This window comes from Chaetodon trifascialis, chromosome 18 (assembly GCF_039877785.1).
Source record: "Chaetodon trifascialis isolate fChaTrf1 chromosome 18, fChaTrf1.hap1, whole genome shotgun sequence".
Classification (NCBI taxonomy): Eukaryota; Metazoa; Chordata; class Actinopteri; order Chaetodontiformes; family Chaetodontidae; genus Chaetodon; species Chaetodon trifascialis.
The window spans coordinates 12,458,142-12,470,497 of record NC_092073.1 but is presented as its reverse complement, the minus strand read 5'-3'; the positions used below and the strand labels follow the sequence as shown (position 1 = coordinate 12,470,497).

Sequence of the window (12,356 nt, the reverse complement as noted above, 5' to 3'; positions counted from 1 at the left end):
ATATTAATGGTTTGATCTATACTTTATATAAAGAATGCATGAGCATGGGAGAGCCAAAGTCAGAGGTTGATCTCCTCTTGGTGCAATGATTGTTTCTTAAACTCCAAAGAAATATAAAGTCAAAGTATGAAAGAGATGACCTTTACAGGAAGTAAATTAAGTTAGTTTTAGTCACACACCCTCACAGCCAGCGCAGAGGCTCAGCTCTAACTTTATTAAAACTCTGATCACTTACACGGATGAGTTTCCAAGGATGTGCTCGTCCGCATGTGTGCCTATCGTACAGTGTGAAATGGCTGTGTGTGCGCGCTGGATTAACATTAACTTAATTAGCATCGGCTGTGGCTAAGCTGGACTGAAGCTTCTTCAGAGAAAAGCCTGTGATTTCCAGTAAAGGCTGCTACATCTTTAACTTCTGCATTCGAGGGCAGCATTACTGGAAATCCAGGCGGCACAGATAGTTTTTTAATTCAGAAGAATTACATGAATGATACGTACTTAGGCATTTGCTTTCCACAAATAAGAGTTTGTAATTATGGTGTGTTTGTCTCTTTTAGTATCCCTCCTACACAAAGCGAATATTTAATGTTCAAATTGCAATCAAATTTGTGTACGTGAGTCATTCTTACACACTAACTGTTTGGATTGTGAGTGTGTGTGTGTGTGTGTGTGTGTGTGTGTGTGTGTGTGTGTGTGTGTGTGTGTGTGTGTGTGTGTGTGTGTGTGCCTCACCTACGTAGAGCTGGCTGAATAGCTCTAACCGTGTGTGTCCCTGTGCAGGAGCAAGCTGAGATGCCCGATATGTCTGATCCAACTGAAGGACCGCCTCTTTGACGTTTCGCTCTGCCATCATGAGATGCCATTGGTCGTCGTTGAGGGGTGTTTCCGAGTGTACCGTTAACTCCACGGGTCCGTTTCCGACGTCGAAGGAGAAGGAGACGACTTTAGGAGCTGCAGAGAAAGAGTGTGAGAAAAAGAACGAAGAAATTCACCTGAAATCTTTACTAACATTACAACTTTCTAAAACCCATAAAGTCCTTGTTCTGTCATAGTCCACTTTGCAGGTAAATATGTGTTCAATTTCTAATCTAATGGCTCATTTGTTTCAAGGCCATTCATTCAGCTTGTATAGATTTCAGCTTTGCAATACACGGCTGCTCACAGCTTTAGACAGGACTAATCTCACAGTCAGTCGATAGGTGCCAGGAACTGTTGGTTTTGCATGACATGAAGTTGCATGGCAGCAGTTTCCATGTGTTTTTTTTTTTTCTTCTTTTTGAACTTTTAGAGGTTTATCAAGTTTGGTTGGAGAGAAGAAAGCCAAAGAGTGAGAGATGAAACGGAGAAATGAGTGTGTAAATGACCAAAGAGAAGAAAAGAGAAGTAAAATGAAAGAAAAAATGAGCTCAAAGAACAAGATGCCCTTGTTTTTCTGCATGATTAATTTTCATCATCCTAAAGTAAGTGGATTTGTGTGTGTGTGTGTGTGTGTGTGTTTAGGATCTGATATGGGAAATTAAGGAAGTTGAAATGCCTTAAAGTTTATTGCTACTCCATAGTTCAGTTGCCTAATATTTACACAGACCAACAGGGGGCACTGTTATATCTTTTATGACCATAACAGGTCATATGTTCATGTAGGGTGTGTGTGTGTGTGTGTGTGTGTGTGTGCGCATGTGTGCATGTGTGCGTGTGTGTGTGTGTGTGTGTGTGTGTGTGTGTGTGTGTGTGTGTGTGTGTGTTTCAGCCTACCACCTGTCCATTCCAGATGTTTTTGCTACTGCAGTGCACTGTTACTGTCTGATGGCTTTTAACCTCTCTGTAGGGAACAGTACTCAATCTATACACTGTGTGTGTGTGTGTGTGTGTGTGTGTGTGTGTGTGTGTGTGTGTGTGTGATGACAGAAAAGGAGAACGCATATATGTGAGTGTGTTTTTGTGTGTGAGTATGTGTGTCCTTGTTTCCAACTGTATCACAACTTCACACGGTCAGTCCAATAACTGGCTTTTAACCTCTCTGAAGGGAACAGTGATCAGTCTGTACACTGCGTGTGTGTGGGTGTTATGACAGAAAAGGAGAACATATGTATGTGCACACGCATGTGTGTGTGTGTGTGTGTGTGTGTGTGTGTGTGTGTGTGTGTGTGTGTGTGTGTGTGTGTCCTTGTATGTGCGCCCTTATTTCCAGCTCTATCACAACTTGCTACAACTTTGACTGATGAAAGGAATGAAGCAACAATGAGGAAACAATGAGGGAGTTATTGCTGCTGGGAAGACAATTTGCAATCACCAAATTAAAAGCCAATTTGACCCTTTTCTTAATGTTTGGTACCACAGCGAGGCTGCTGTATGAAGGCAAGATATTATGGGTGGTGCCGTATGGTGGCTATTGGCAACAGTGTGCCGCAGTCATCGAGATGATAGATAACCACTTCATGGATCTATATGTTACTGCTTCATTATGGCTGCGTTAGGCTCAGATATTAGAGTGGATAATTTTATGTAATGGTCAATGGGGAAATGAACTTTCTTCTTTCCCTTTGCCTAATCAATATGCCTGGCCATTTTCCTTCTTTTTATATTGCTTTCATCTAATTATCTTTTTTCGCTCAACCTTTTCTTCCATTCTTCTAACTCTTGCATCCCTTCTACAGAACGCATTTAGTCTTTTTCATACCTCTCTTCGGTTTGCTTATTCCTTAATTTTTCTCAAGTTTTTTCTCTCAATTTTTGTTCTTTTGTTTGCTTGCTCCTTCTTTCTTCTGTTTACCCATCGGTCCTCTGAGTCTATCATCCCTTCCCTGTGTATTGCTTCCTTCATTCTTTCATTTCTTCATGGTTCATTTGTTTCTTCCTTTACTGCTTGCTCCCTTGCATTCACCCACCCATCAGTCTTATCAGTCACTTTGCCCTCCCTTCCATCATTCCTTCCTTCTTTACTTTCTTCCTTTATCCCTCTTCTTGCAGACATTATCATCACTTCCACTTAACTGAGATGCAAAGACACCAGAAATCATCTCTGGATGTGCTGAGTGCATTAACGTATAAGATGAGATAAATCTGAAAAAGTGACACTCAACTAACCACAATGCACAACACACAGCACCATGCAGATGCATGCAAACACAGTGAGAATGAGTATAAGCCCTCTGACAGGCTTTAGTACACTGAATTAATGATGTCTCTATTTACAGAGCAGGTTTGCAGGGCAGGGAGGAGCAACATCACTTATTTTAAATGCTGAAAGAAAGGCAAACATATATCAGAATACCCCCGTAGAAACAAAGCTATAGCACTGCTGCTATAGCAACACTGAGCAGCATGGGAGTGTGTGTGTTTGATTATTTGTGTGCTGTTTTAGCAGCACTGCAAAGCCAAGATGGATGCCCTAAACCCTTCCTTTTTTATTCTGTATGCACAGGCGGGAATGAAAACTAAAGTGCCCTCAGAGCACAAGGCTTGCCTCATCTACTTGCACGACTGTGATGGACATTTTAAGTGTTGATGTGTGTGTGAGGTGTACTTGCATGTTGGCCTAGACAAACCCCAGCAGAGCTTTTTATTTTGGCTATACGTTCTTCTATTCATCTTTTAGTATGCAGGCAGAAAGAGCCAACTTCTAAATTATGTGTTAGCACAGCACAACCAAACAATGATAAATAGCCAAAGAGATTGTGCCTTTATGTGAGCAATCGCTGCTTGGGTGGGGGTGCATATATGTGGGTGTGTGTTTGTCTAATGTGAAGATTCATTTTGCTGCTCATCTATTTTCACATCGCTAGCAGTGCATTATCCCCTCAATCTCTCTCCTGTTGTTTGTCTGTTAGCCTTTTCGCTCTGTGTTTTTCACTCCTGGCATGGCTGGAACAGTCTGGCCCCTTTAAGGAGGGAAACTCTATTCAAGTGTGAGCCAAACTTGGGAGAGCCACAGCAAACCTGCCGCTGTTTATGCTGAAACAAGATTTAAAGCAACGTCTCAAAAGCTAAGCGTCTCTTTGTGACGAGAAGGCTCTTCAAATAAAACTTTTTTTATGTTTATCAGCAGAAAACTTTAACGCTCACAATGCAAAGCATCCTGACTACAGAACAGATACGGTGAGATAAAGATTCACTTCTGACAGTCATTTGAAGAGTCTGGCTTGTTGCTTTGCTGCTCAGTAGATAACTAGATCTTTCTTCAGAAGTCAGAAAGACATTGACAACTTTAAAATGCTACAGCTGCACAGACTACTGCTAAACTTCAGATGTAAACTTTGTGTCTGCCTGATCTTCACATAAAAAAGGCAATAACGCAATTTTATAAGCCAAGGTCTCGTGTGGCAAAGTACATTTCTTTGCTGGATCCCAGACTGAAAACATTTCTAACCTTTGGGCAAGACTAACTGAAGTCGCAGCTCCTTAAGGGCTCAAAACATGACACATACATACTTTCCACTGAGATTCAGAGCACTCCAAAAGTAAAGCATTTCTGTATTTAGGGACTTTTCTATCTGTCCTCAATCCTGTTACCAGCCCAGTTCACATGGTTCTGAAAGCGTCTTCAACGCTGCCTCTCAAATGTGTCTATGCCTTCTTCTTACTAAGAAGATTCAAAGAGAAATAGAGTCCACATGAGTCTGCTGAGGTCACAGTAATGTGTGCTTTGTACAAGGTCGTGTGTGTGTGTGTATCTCCAAATGTGTGGAGCTCCTGCAAAAGCAAAGCTATGCTATTCTGGCCTAATGCTAGTCATTTCATGCCCTGACGGGATTGCAGCAGATACAGTTTTTGCACCAGCGAGAGGGCAGAGATTATGTGTGTGTTTACGTGTATGTGTGTGTGTTTGTGTGCACGCAAGTGGTTTTGCGTTTGTGTGTCTAAACGTGTGCTGTGGGGCAAAATGCAAGATGATAGCGAGGGAGAGGGGAGAGGAAATCGATGTGGGGGCATTTTAAAAGCCTTGGGACACGCACACGCGCACACACACACACACACACACACACACACACACACACACACACACACACACACACACACACACACACACACACACACACACACACACACACACACACACACACACACACACTCCCTATCTCCTTTGGCCTGCTGTGCAGCCGTGACAGACTATATACTTACTGTATCTCTATGTGTTCTTGTGTGCACGTTGTGTGGAAGACAAATACCAATACCCTTTGGCAAACGTCTCACTCTTGCATGTACAGTGAGGTGTCAGCACATTGTTTTTCCTGCAAGAATAAATGTGTGCATTTATAGGTGTGTATTTGACTGTGTGCAAATGCTGGTTAGGCTGGAAAAATAAATATATAAAAATCTTACAGAACTTTAAGGCCACAAACCAGCGGACATAATTCAGTGTAATGGCTTTAGAAAGCACTTTGGCTCGAAAACCATGTTTTCGACTTTGTGTCTATTTGCTGGTTGGCATTTTGACACAAAATGATGGGCCAGGCACACCAGCAGGAAATGGTAAGTAAGCGTGTTTGACACCAAATGCTCAAATCCCTTTGAGTCCTAATGAAATGTGATCTCTCATCTACCGCCATGCTATGCCAGGAACCTCCTTCACATGACATGTCAATCGTAAGTCTGAGAAAGGACTTAGATAATGTGAAGGTGGTGCAAAGCTGTTTGCTTTTAAGTTTTTAAGTTTGATCAGAACCAAAATTACAGGTGTGAACCTTCCCCTGGACCATGGTCTGGACCAAACAGCTGAACCCTGGTCTGGCAAAAAGGTTCACATTAAACTGAACCGCAGCCTGATTTGTTTAGAGCGTGAAAACATCTTTCTTGATAGTTTGGACTTTTGGATCAATTACAGGAAGTTATGCCAAGCTATCATCAGAACAGGAAAAGTGAGCCATGGAAGCACATGGGGAAAGGAGGAGACCAAGTTTTTAATTGACATATGCTCCGACGACGTTCAAGTCAACTGGAAAAAACTCATAAAAAGGCACCTTCCAGGTATTTTTGGAAGGGATGACAGACCGAGGACGAGGATGTTCATTTGGCGAATTCGAGCTAGTCTCCAGCATTGCTCTTGAAGTTGGTGCTGCTGGTAGTGATGCCATATTATAATTATAGTGGCAACAAGATGAAATGAATCTGTTGACTTTTCTCCTTTAATTCAAAGTCAGATGCACGCCCGTGTACAAACCAATCAATGTCAAGCACGGGGAGATGCAGCCCATGTAGGTGATGATGAGAGGAAGTAGACATGTCATATAAAGGTCTTCAGTGCGTGCCAATAATTACAATGTGAAAGCCGAACTAAACAGATCGAATGTATACAAGGTAACAAGCATGAACCTTGGTTCAAACTTTCCGATGTGAACGCGCCCTTGAATGCTCCCACATATATGAATATATGAATGGTTTTTAGAAAAAAATTGAGAAAAAGAGACACTGTCTGTGTGTGTCTGTTCGTGTGTGTGTGTGTGTGAGAGGGCTTGTGTTTTGTCATCCCTGAAAATGGGTGATTTGGTTAAACAGAGGTTCATAATGGACATAATTATTGCACACACCAATTACCTTAAATAAATGATTGCTTGCTCTTGCAATCACACAAAGTAGTGCACCACAATCAGGAAGGCAATTGAATGGTGTGTGCGTCTGCATCAGTCTGTGCGTCTACGTGATTCTGAGTGTGCGTATGTGTGTGTGTGTGTGTGTGTGTGGGGTGACAGGTTGCACCCAGTGCTATCAGACTGACTGCTGCATTAAACCTCACACTGGGGTTGATGGAGAGTCAGAGTGACAGAGAGAATAAGAGAGGTAAACGTAGAGGGAAATGACTCTCATGAACACACAGTGTCACTCTGATGCATCTTACATTTCAGCTCCAAGCGAATGAAGTCAGTGTTGCCCAGGTTTTCCAGAAAGACGCCGTAGGGCGCGCTGGTCTTGAAATAGAAGGAGATGTCAGCGCTGGTCTCACCCTGGAAGGTGGCAAAGTGCAGGTAGGATGACGGGGTGGTGAATGATGCAGCGTTCCAGTAGTTATCTGTGAAAAAAAAAAAAAACACACCAAAAAAAAACAAGCAAAATCATAAATCTGAGCCTGCCCATCACACATACATCTTCTGTACCCCCCATTAGCACTGTGGCAAACACTGTAACCCGTTCTGATAAGCCGCAGAATGAATTCATTGTGGAAATGGTTTCATTTCAAATGGTTATGCATCCATTTTCATTTCATTTCGAAGAGCTATCAATCTACTCTGGATAAAACACTGTTATCTCACTTCCATTGTTTAATGTGGCTCATTTAATATCTCCTCAGCAAAAATGAATCCATCACCTAAAACTGTATGTCTGTGCAAAGGTCTGAACGTAGCCTGTAATTTCCTGCAACTTCAGTAGTATTCAAAAGAAAGTTGATCATATTACAATGGCAGAGAGACCTCTGGTTTTCTTCTGAATGAGGACCTGAGAAGGGGACAAGGGTACATGGACAAAGTGTTGCGGGATTTTTGATAACAACTTTTCTAATGACTTTTATGAAGCGAAACCAGCAGCTACTAATGAAGACAAAGTGGCAGCACGTTAAACAGCTGCTGATGAATTATCAGACTGTGGTTGATGAAGTGACTTCTCTGCTGTCTCCTCTACTCTCGCCTTGCCATGTCTCTGTCTCGCTCCTATCACTCAAAGAAGATGATGAGTAGGGAGGAAAGAAGAGGAGGAGGAGCAGAGGAGTGGAGAGCGCTCAAAAGACGGAAGAAGAGGAAAGAGGCCAGGCACGGGTGAGAGGACAGAATATTGAAGAAGTGATGGAAAAGAGGAAAGTAAAGTCACGCAGAGGGCAAATGACAGGAGGAGGAGGATGAGCTGGGCTGCACATGGAGAGTAGGAGGAAGAGGAAAAGAGTGAAGGCTAATGTGGTATCAGCTGTGTGAGAGTTCTTTGATGCCTCAGAGAATTGGCCACAGAGCCTCCACCATAACCCTGGAGGAACAGTGAAGAGGAACAGTGGAGCAGAAGGGACAGCATGTGTGTTCAAGAAGGGCGTGATAGGACTGCACCCAATGATTAAAGCAACTGTTCAACGAACCCTTTAATTATGAATCTGATTTGCGTCTTTGCATCTACAAGATTACATTTTATTTTATTTATTCACTTCATGAGGATGAGCAGCAAATTCTCAGGATCGAGAATGTGTGCCATTCAAAAAAATCTTTGCTGATTAATTTTTGGCTGAGCAACTAATCAGTTAATTGACTTATCATTTCAGCCCCTCTTCGCTTCCTTTCATGTGTGAGTTTCCACCCGTTTATGCGTGCAAATGCGCTCACGTGCGTTGTGCAATCGCACGCCTGTAAGTGCAGGTGTGCACCTGTGTCCATGCATCTCTGTGTGTTTGCGTGTCTCCTGGTTCACTGTGATAAGCGCTCCCCAATGACTGGGCTTAGCTCCTCCCTTCTCCTCCTCGCCTAACATTCTGTCACCAGGGGCAAGGGCAGATAGCGGCCAAGCACACACACACGCACACACGTGCACACACGACCACCTACTGATGCTGTCTTTGTGATTAGTGTGTTTGAAGTTGGAATACTGTTCATTCCTCTACGGGAGTCCAGCCAATTATTGAACAGGGTTAATTGAGGACTAAACAGGAGGAAGCCTGCAGAGGCCACAGAAAAAAAAAAATTATCTGTTTAGTGTGATGTTCCATCATAGCAGAAAGGAAAGGAAGGGCCACATAGCTGGTGACACCCAGGCGCACAATCAGTGACACATTACAAAGGAATTGTTTTGATGATTGCAGCATATGCAGGGGCTTAAAGGCAGAAAAATGATGGAATTTCACATGAAATAACCAAAAAGTTGTATTCATATACACACACACAAAGAATTTACCCAGTTTTCTTTTGTGTACACTGCATAATCAAAATCCCTCAGAGCACAAATATGCAATAACATCTCAAATACATTAATAACATGGAAAAAAAAATGGGCTGTGATATCTGTTTGTATACACCAAATGAGACCTTAATAGCTTTGAGCAAGAGAGCAAAAGGAACTCTGACAAAGACATAGAAGCAAGAAGGACACAAAGATATAGAAACATAGCCGGGAGGTGAGTCACGCTTCAGAGGGAGAGAGAGAGAACAAGAGGAAGAAAGGGAAGTGGGAGGTTTGGGAGGAAGGACTCAAAAGAGATCCATGGTGTGAGAAGCAAAGGAGAACAACAAATTAGGGGGCTGACAGAAACTGAGTGTTGGAGAGAAAGAGGTGTTAGAGGAATAAATAGACGCCAAATCATAAACCTCTGATTGCCCCTGTGCCAGACCCACAGATGCAACTGGTTGGCTAGGCCCTGTGGCACATTTATCCCTCCCATATTGAAATGTTTATCAAACAAATGCTTCAAAAACTGATGCAGCCCATAAATGTCTCTCCTAACTGAGACACTGCAAATATTTAATTGCTAACCATAATGCCTGATAACACGCTTAAAGGCACGGTAAATTAAGTTTATGCCACAAATTTGTTGGCCTAAGTTCTATGAAATGAGTTTGATACGAACAGCCACCTGCCACAGCGAACACAAGCAGACCAGCCTTGGAAGACAGACAGTTCATTCATGTGTTACCTGTTTCCTGCTGCGTTCGATTGGAACATTTTTTACGTGTTCATATTTAGAAGACTTACATTACATCGAACTAGTAAGCCTTTTTAGGAACTGTGTCAATGGTTAATGATGGCTGATTCACAGACAGCCAGTCTTCAGATGGAATCTGAAGTGGTTTTATTGACAAGCCATTTTTCTTTGTCTAATTGGTTCTCAAGGTGATGCCAGTGCTGAAATTCTAATCCAGTTGTCCCTTTTTCTCCTGGATGTACTTGGTCTCATTGTGTGGTGCGCTACTTGGCTTAGCCAGGAGTATCTCAGATCTACTTTCAGGATGTCTGTGGCCTCCATTGCTGAGCTACTCCAATGTTAAATGCTTTTACTGGCGGAACAGGATAATGGTCCATTGATATTCATTTTTTTTTCTTCTTTTAAAGTGTAGATAAAATGGTTTATGGTCTTCTGGTGCGTATTGGTGGCTTCTACTACCTCCTATCCCAGTGCACTATTGTGCACACTTCACAATGCTTACAAGGACTGAGTGCAGCATCCAAAAGAAAAAACCAAAAAAAACCCCAAACATATTGTAAAACAGCACATCAGTCAACAACATCAGCTCGATCTGGAGGATGGAATTTCACAGTGTGCAATCCAATCAGTGAAGTTCAATCCTGCGACTATAGGGGACGTCTGACATATGGCTACTGTTTTATATTAATCCATAGTTGGACTGAAGCAGAATTTGTTAAACATTATAGTTTTAGACATGCTTGTGGTGTAGCTCTTCGAATGGCAATGTTGGTCTGTTGATGCATTTTAGTCCAGACTGATGATGTATCCTACTAATATTGGTGATCCTCTGACTTTTCCACTTGAAGCACCACGTGGTCTGGGACAAACATAGCGTGAAAAAAACACAAAGGCGAATCCCAAAAGAACCATCATTCGACCAGTCAACATCGATAAAGAACAATCCTGATCATAATCAAGAACAACTGAGCACATCTGCAGCCACCCCATCCTCGTCTTATTAAATTATCATTCTCATTCATTTTCGCACTACACAAGTAGATGTTTTTCACAGTTAGACGTTTCTTTACAAGGACCCATCAACTCATTTGACCGAAACCTGGTCTTGCATTAAAGACTGAAAACAGCTGTTGACCTCTGGATTAGGCCACAGGGACACATGTATAAAAAAAAGAAAGAAAAAGAAGCCCACTGAACTGTACCAGCTGACATGATGTGAGATGCAGTTTGAGGTGAAGCTTGGGTCTGGAAGCCAACTAGATGATTCATCTGTCTATGCTTGACCAGATGGGTTATGTGCCAGTACCAGCAGATGGTAAGGATGACTGACTGCACTATCTCAGGTCATTAACAAGGACATTTTGAGGCACACACACAAACAAGCACACATATAAATTCATGCTCATACACATTAGAAACACAAATTCATGTATACTGTTGGCTGCCCGCAGAGTAGACCACACTGCAACAACAGCTCATTAATAACCTCATTCTCACACATCCTCACACATGCAGGATTGCAGTGTAATAATATCACTTTAGATCGTGCCATTTAAGATATCAGGGCTGCTAGAGCACACACACTGTGCCATCTCATTTAACTTTGCCACTTGCGCCTTATTCTGTTACCTACTTCAGGTGCAGAGGGAGGATTTTTCATCAAAGTGCTAACAATAGTGTCATATAACAAAAGGGAGCAGCACCTATCTTGGAAGATGATGCATCTGACTGAGAAAGTGGTCCTAAGGGCATGGCTCAGACATCATTGTTCAAAACATAACACTTGAACCTACATATAAAGATCAGAAATGTGCTGCTCTATGGCACAACATGCATTTCTTACTTCCATTACTTCTTAAATTTCCATTGAGACCTCTATTTCATCTCATTTGTGTGCAATTGAGCCATTTGTGGTTTGTAAATTTATGGTGTTGTATATTCACAGTAAATGTAGTATTTGAATCTTCAGGTAATTTGTGTGCATCATTTGAGACCTCTGAAGCCTTTATCAATCTCACTTTGTAATTAAGGTGCTTGTCATACATTTTTAGCAGTATGCCCTCAGAGATATAATCACATGAATGGAGAGACCAAGGGAGATTAAAGTCAGAAAGACAGCAAAATACGTGTCATCTAGTCATTTTCTTTTAAGTTATTTCTAGTGTACAAATCATTGTTAGACAGACGGAGTACACATACGCTGAAGGTAATGCTATGCTAAAACCTGCATGTGCATGTGGGACTGTAAAGTGCTTTGGGTAAAAACATCCACCAGGTGGTCCAAACATCTTCAGTGGGGATTAGAAACAATTCTATGATCATCTTTGGTTTTCCTCCTTCAGGTTTAATGGAACTGGCTCAGTGTCAAAAGAATTCAAACTGGCTTTGTCGACTGTTTTTGATCACCTGTACAGCCACTCAGCTACTTATAATAACATGAAAGCCTGAAACTATGGTTGCCATGGAATACGCAAAAGTAGAGACAGTGTTTGGTCTGTCTGCTCTGGGCTGCTGTAGAAACATGGCAAAGCAACATGGTGGACAACTTCTGCCATGTTGTCAATAGATAAACCTTACACAGTGGTCCTTTAAAGAAAGCTTACAGTGATGAGCCTGACGAGACCCTCAACATCTTAAAAAGCATGTTTGAATTACATCAATTACATGTGGGCATATGAACAGTGACTAATGAGTACAAGCCAGTTGATTAATATGAAACTATCATAGGTGACCCTCGTAAGCTTTCATTTCT

The 12,356-nt window shown here is 42.0% G+C and overlaps 1 protein-coding gene across 1 annotated transcript in view; it reads right to left on the bottom strand.

Annotated features, from left to right (window-relative positions):
• Window positions 1–12,356, bottom strand: part of cntnap2a (contactin associated protein 2a) — a 297,644-nt gene that overhangs the window by 33,426 nt on the left and 251,862 nt on the right. The window contains exons 18-19 of the mRNA XM_070985592.1: window positions 6,833–7,003; window positions 733–951 (exon numbers count right to left, since the gene is read on the bottom strand). Coding sequence (XP_070841693.1) covers window positions 733–951; window positions 6,833–7,003 — 390 coding nt within the window. The remainder of the gene's footprint in view (window positions 1–732; window positions 952–6,832; window positions 7,004–12,356) is intronic.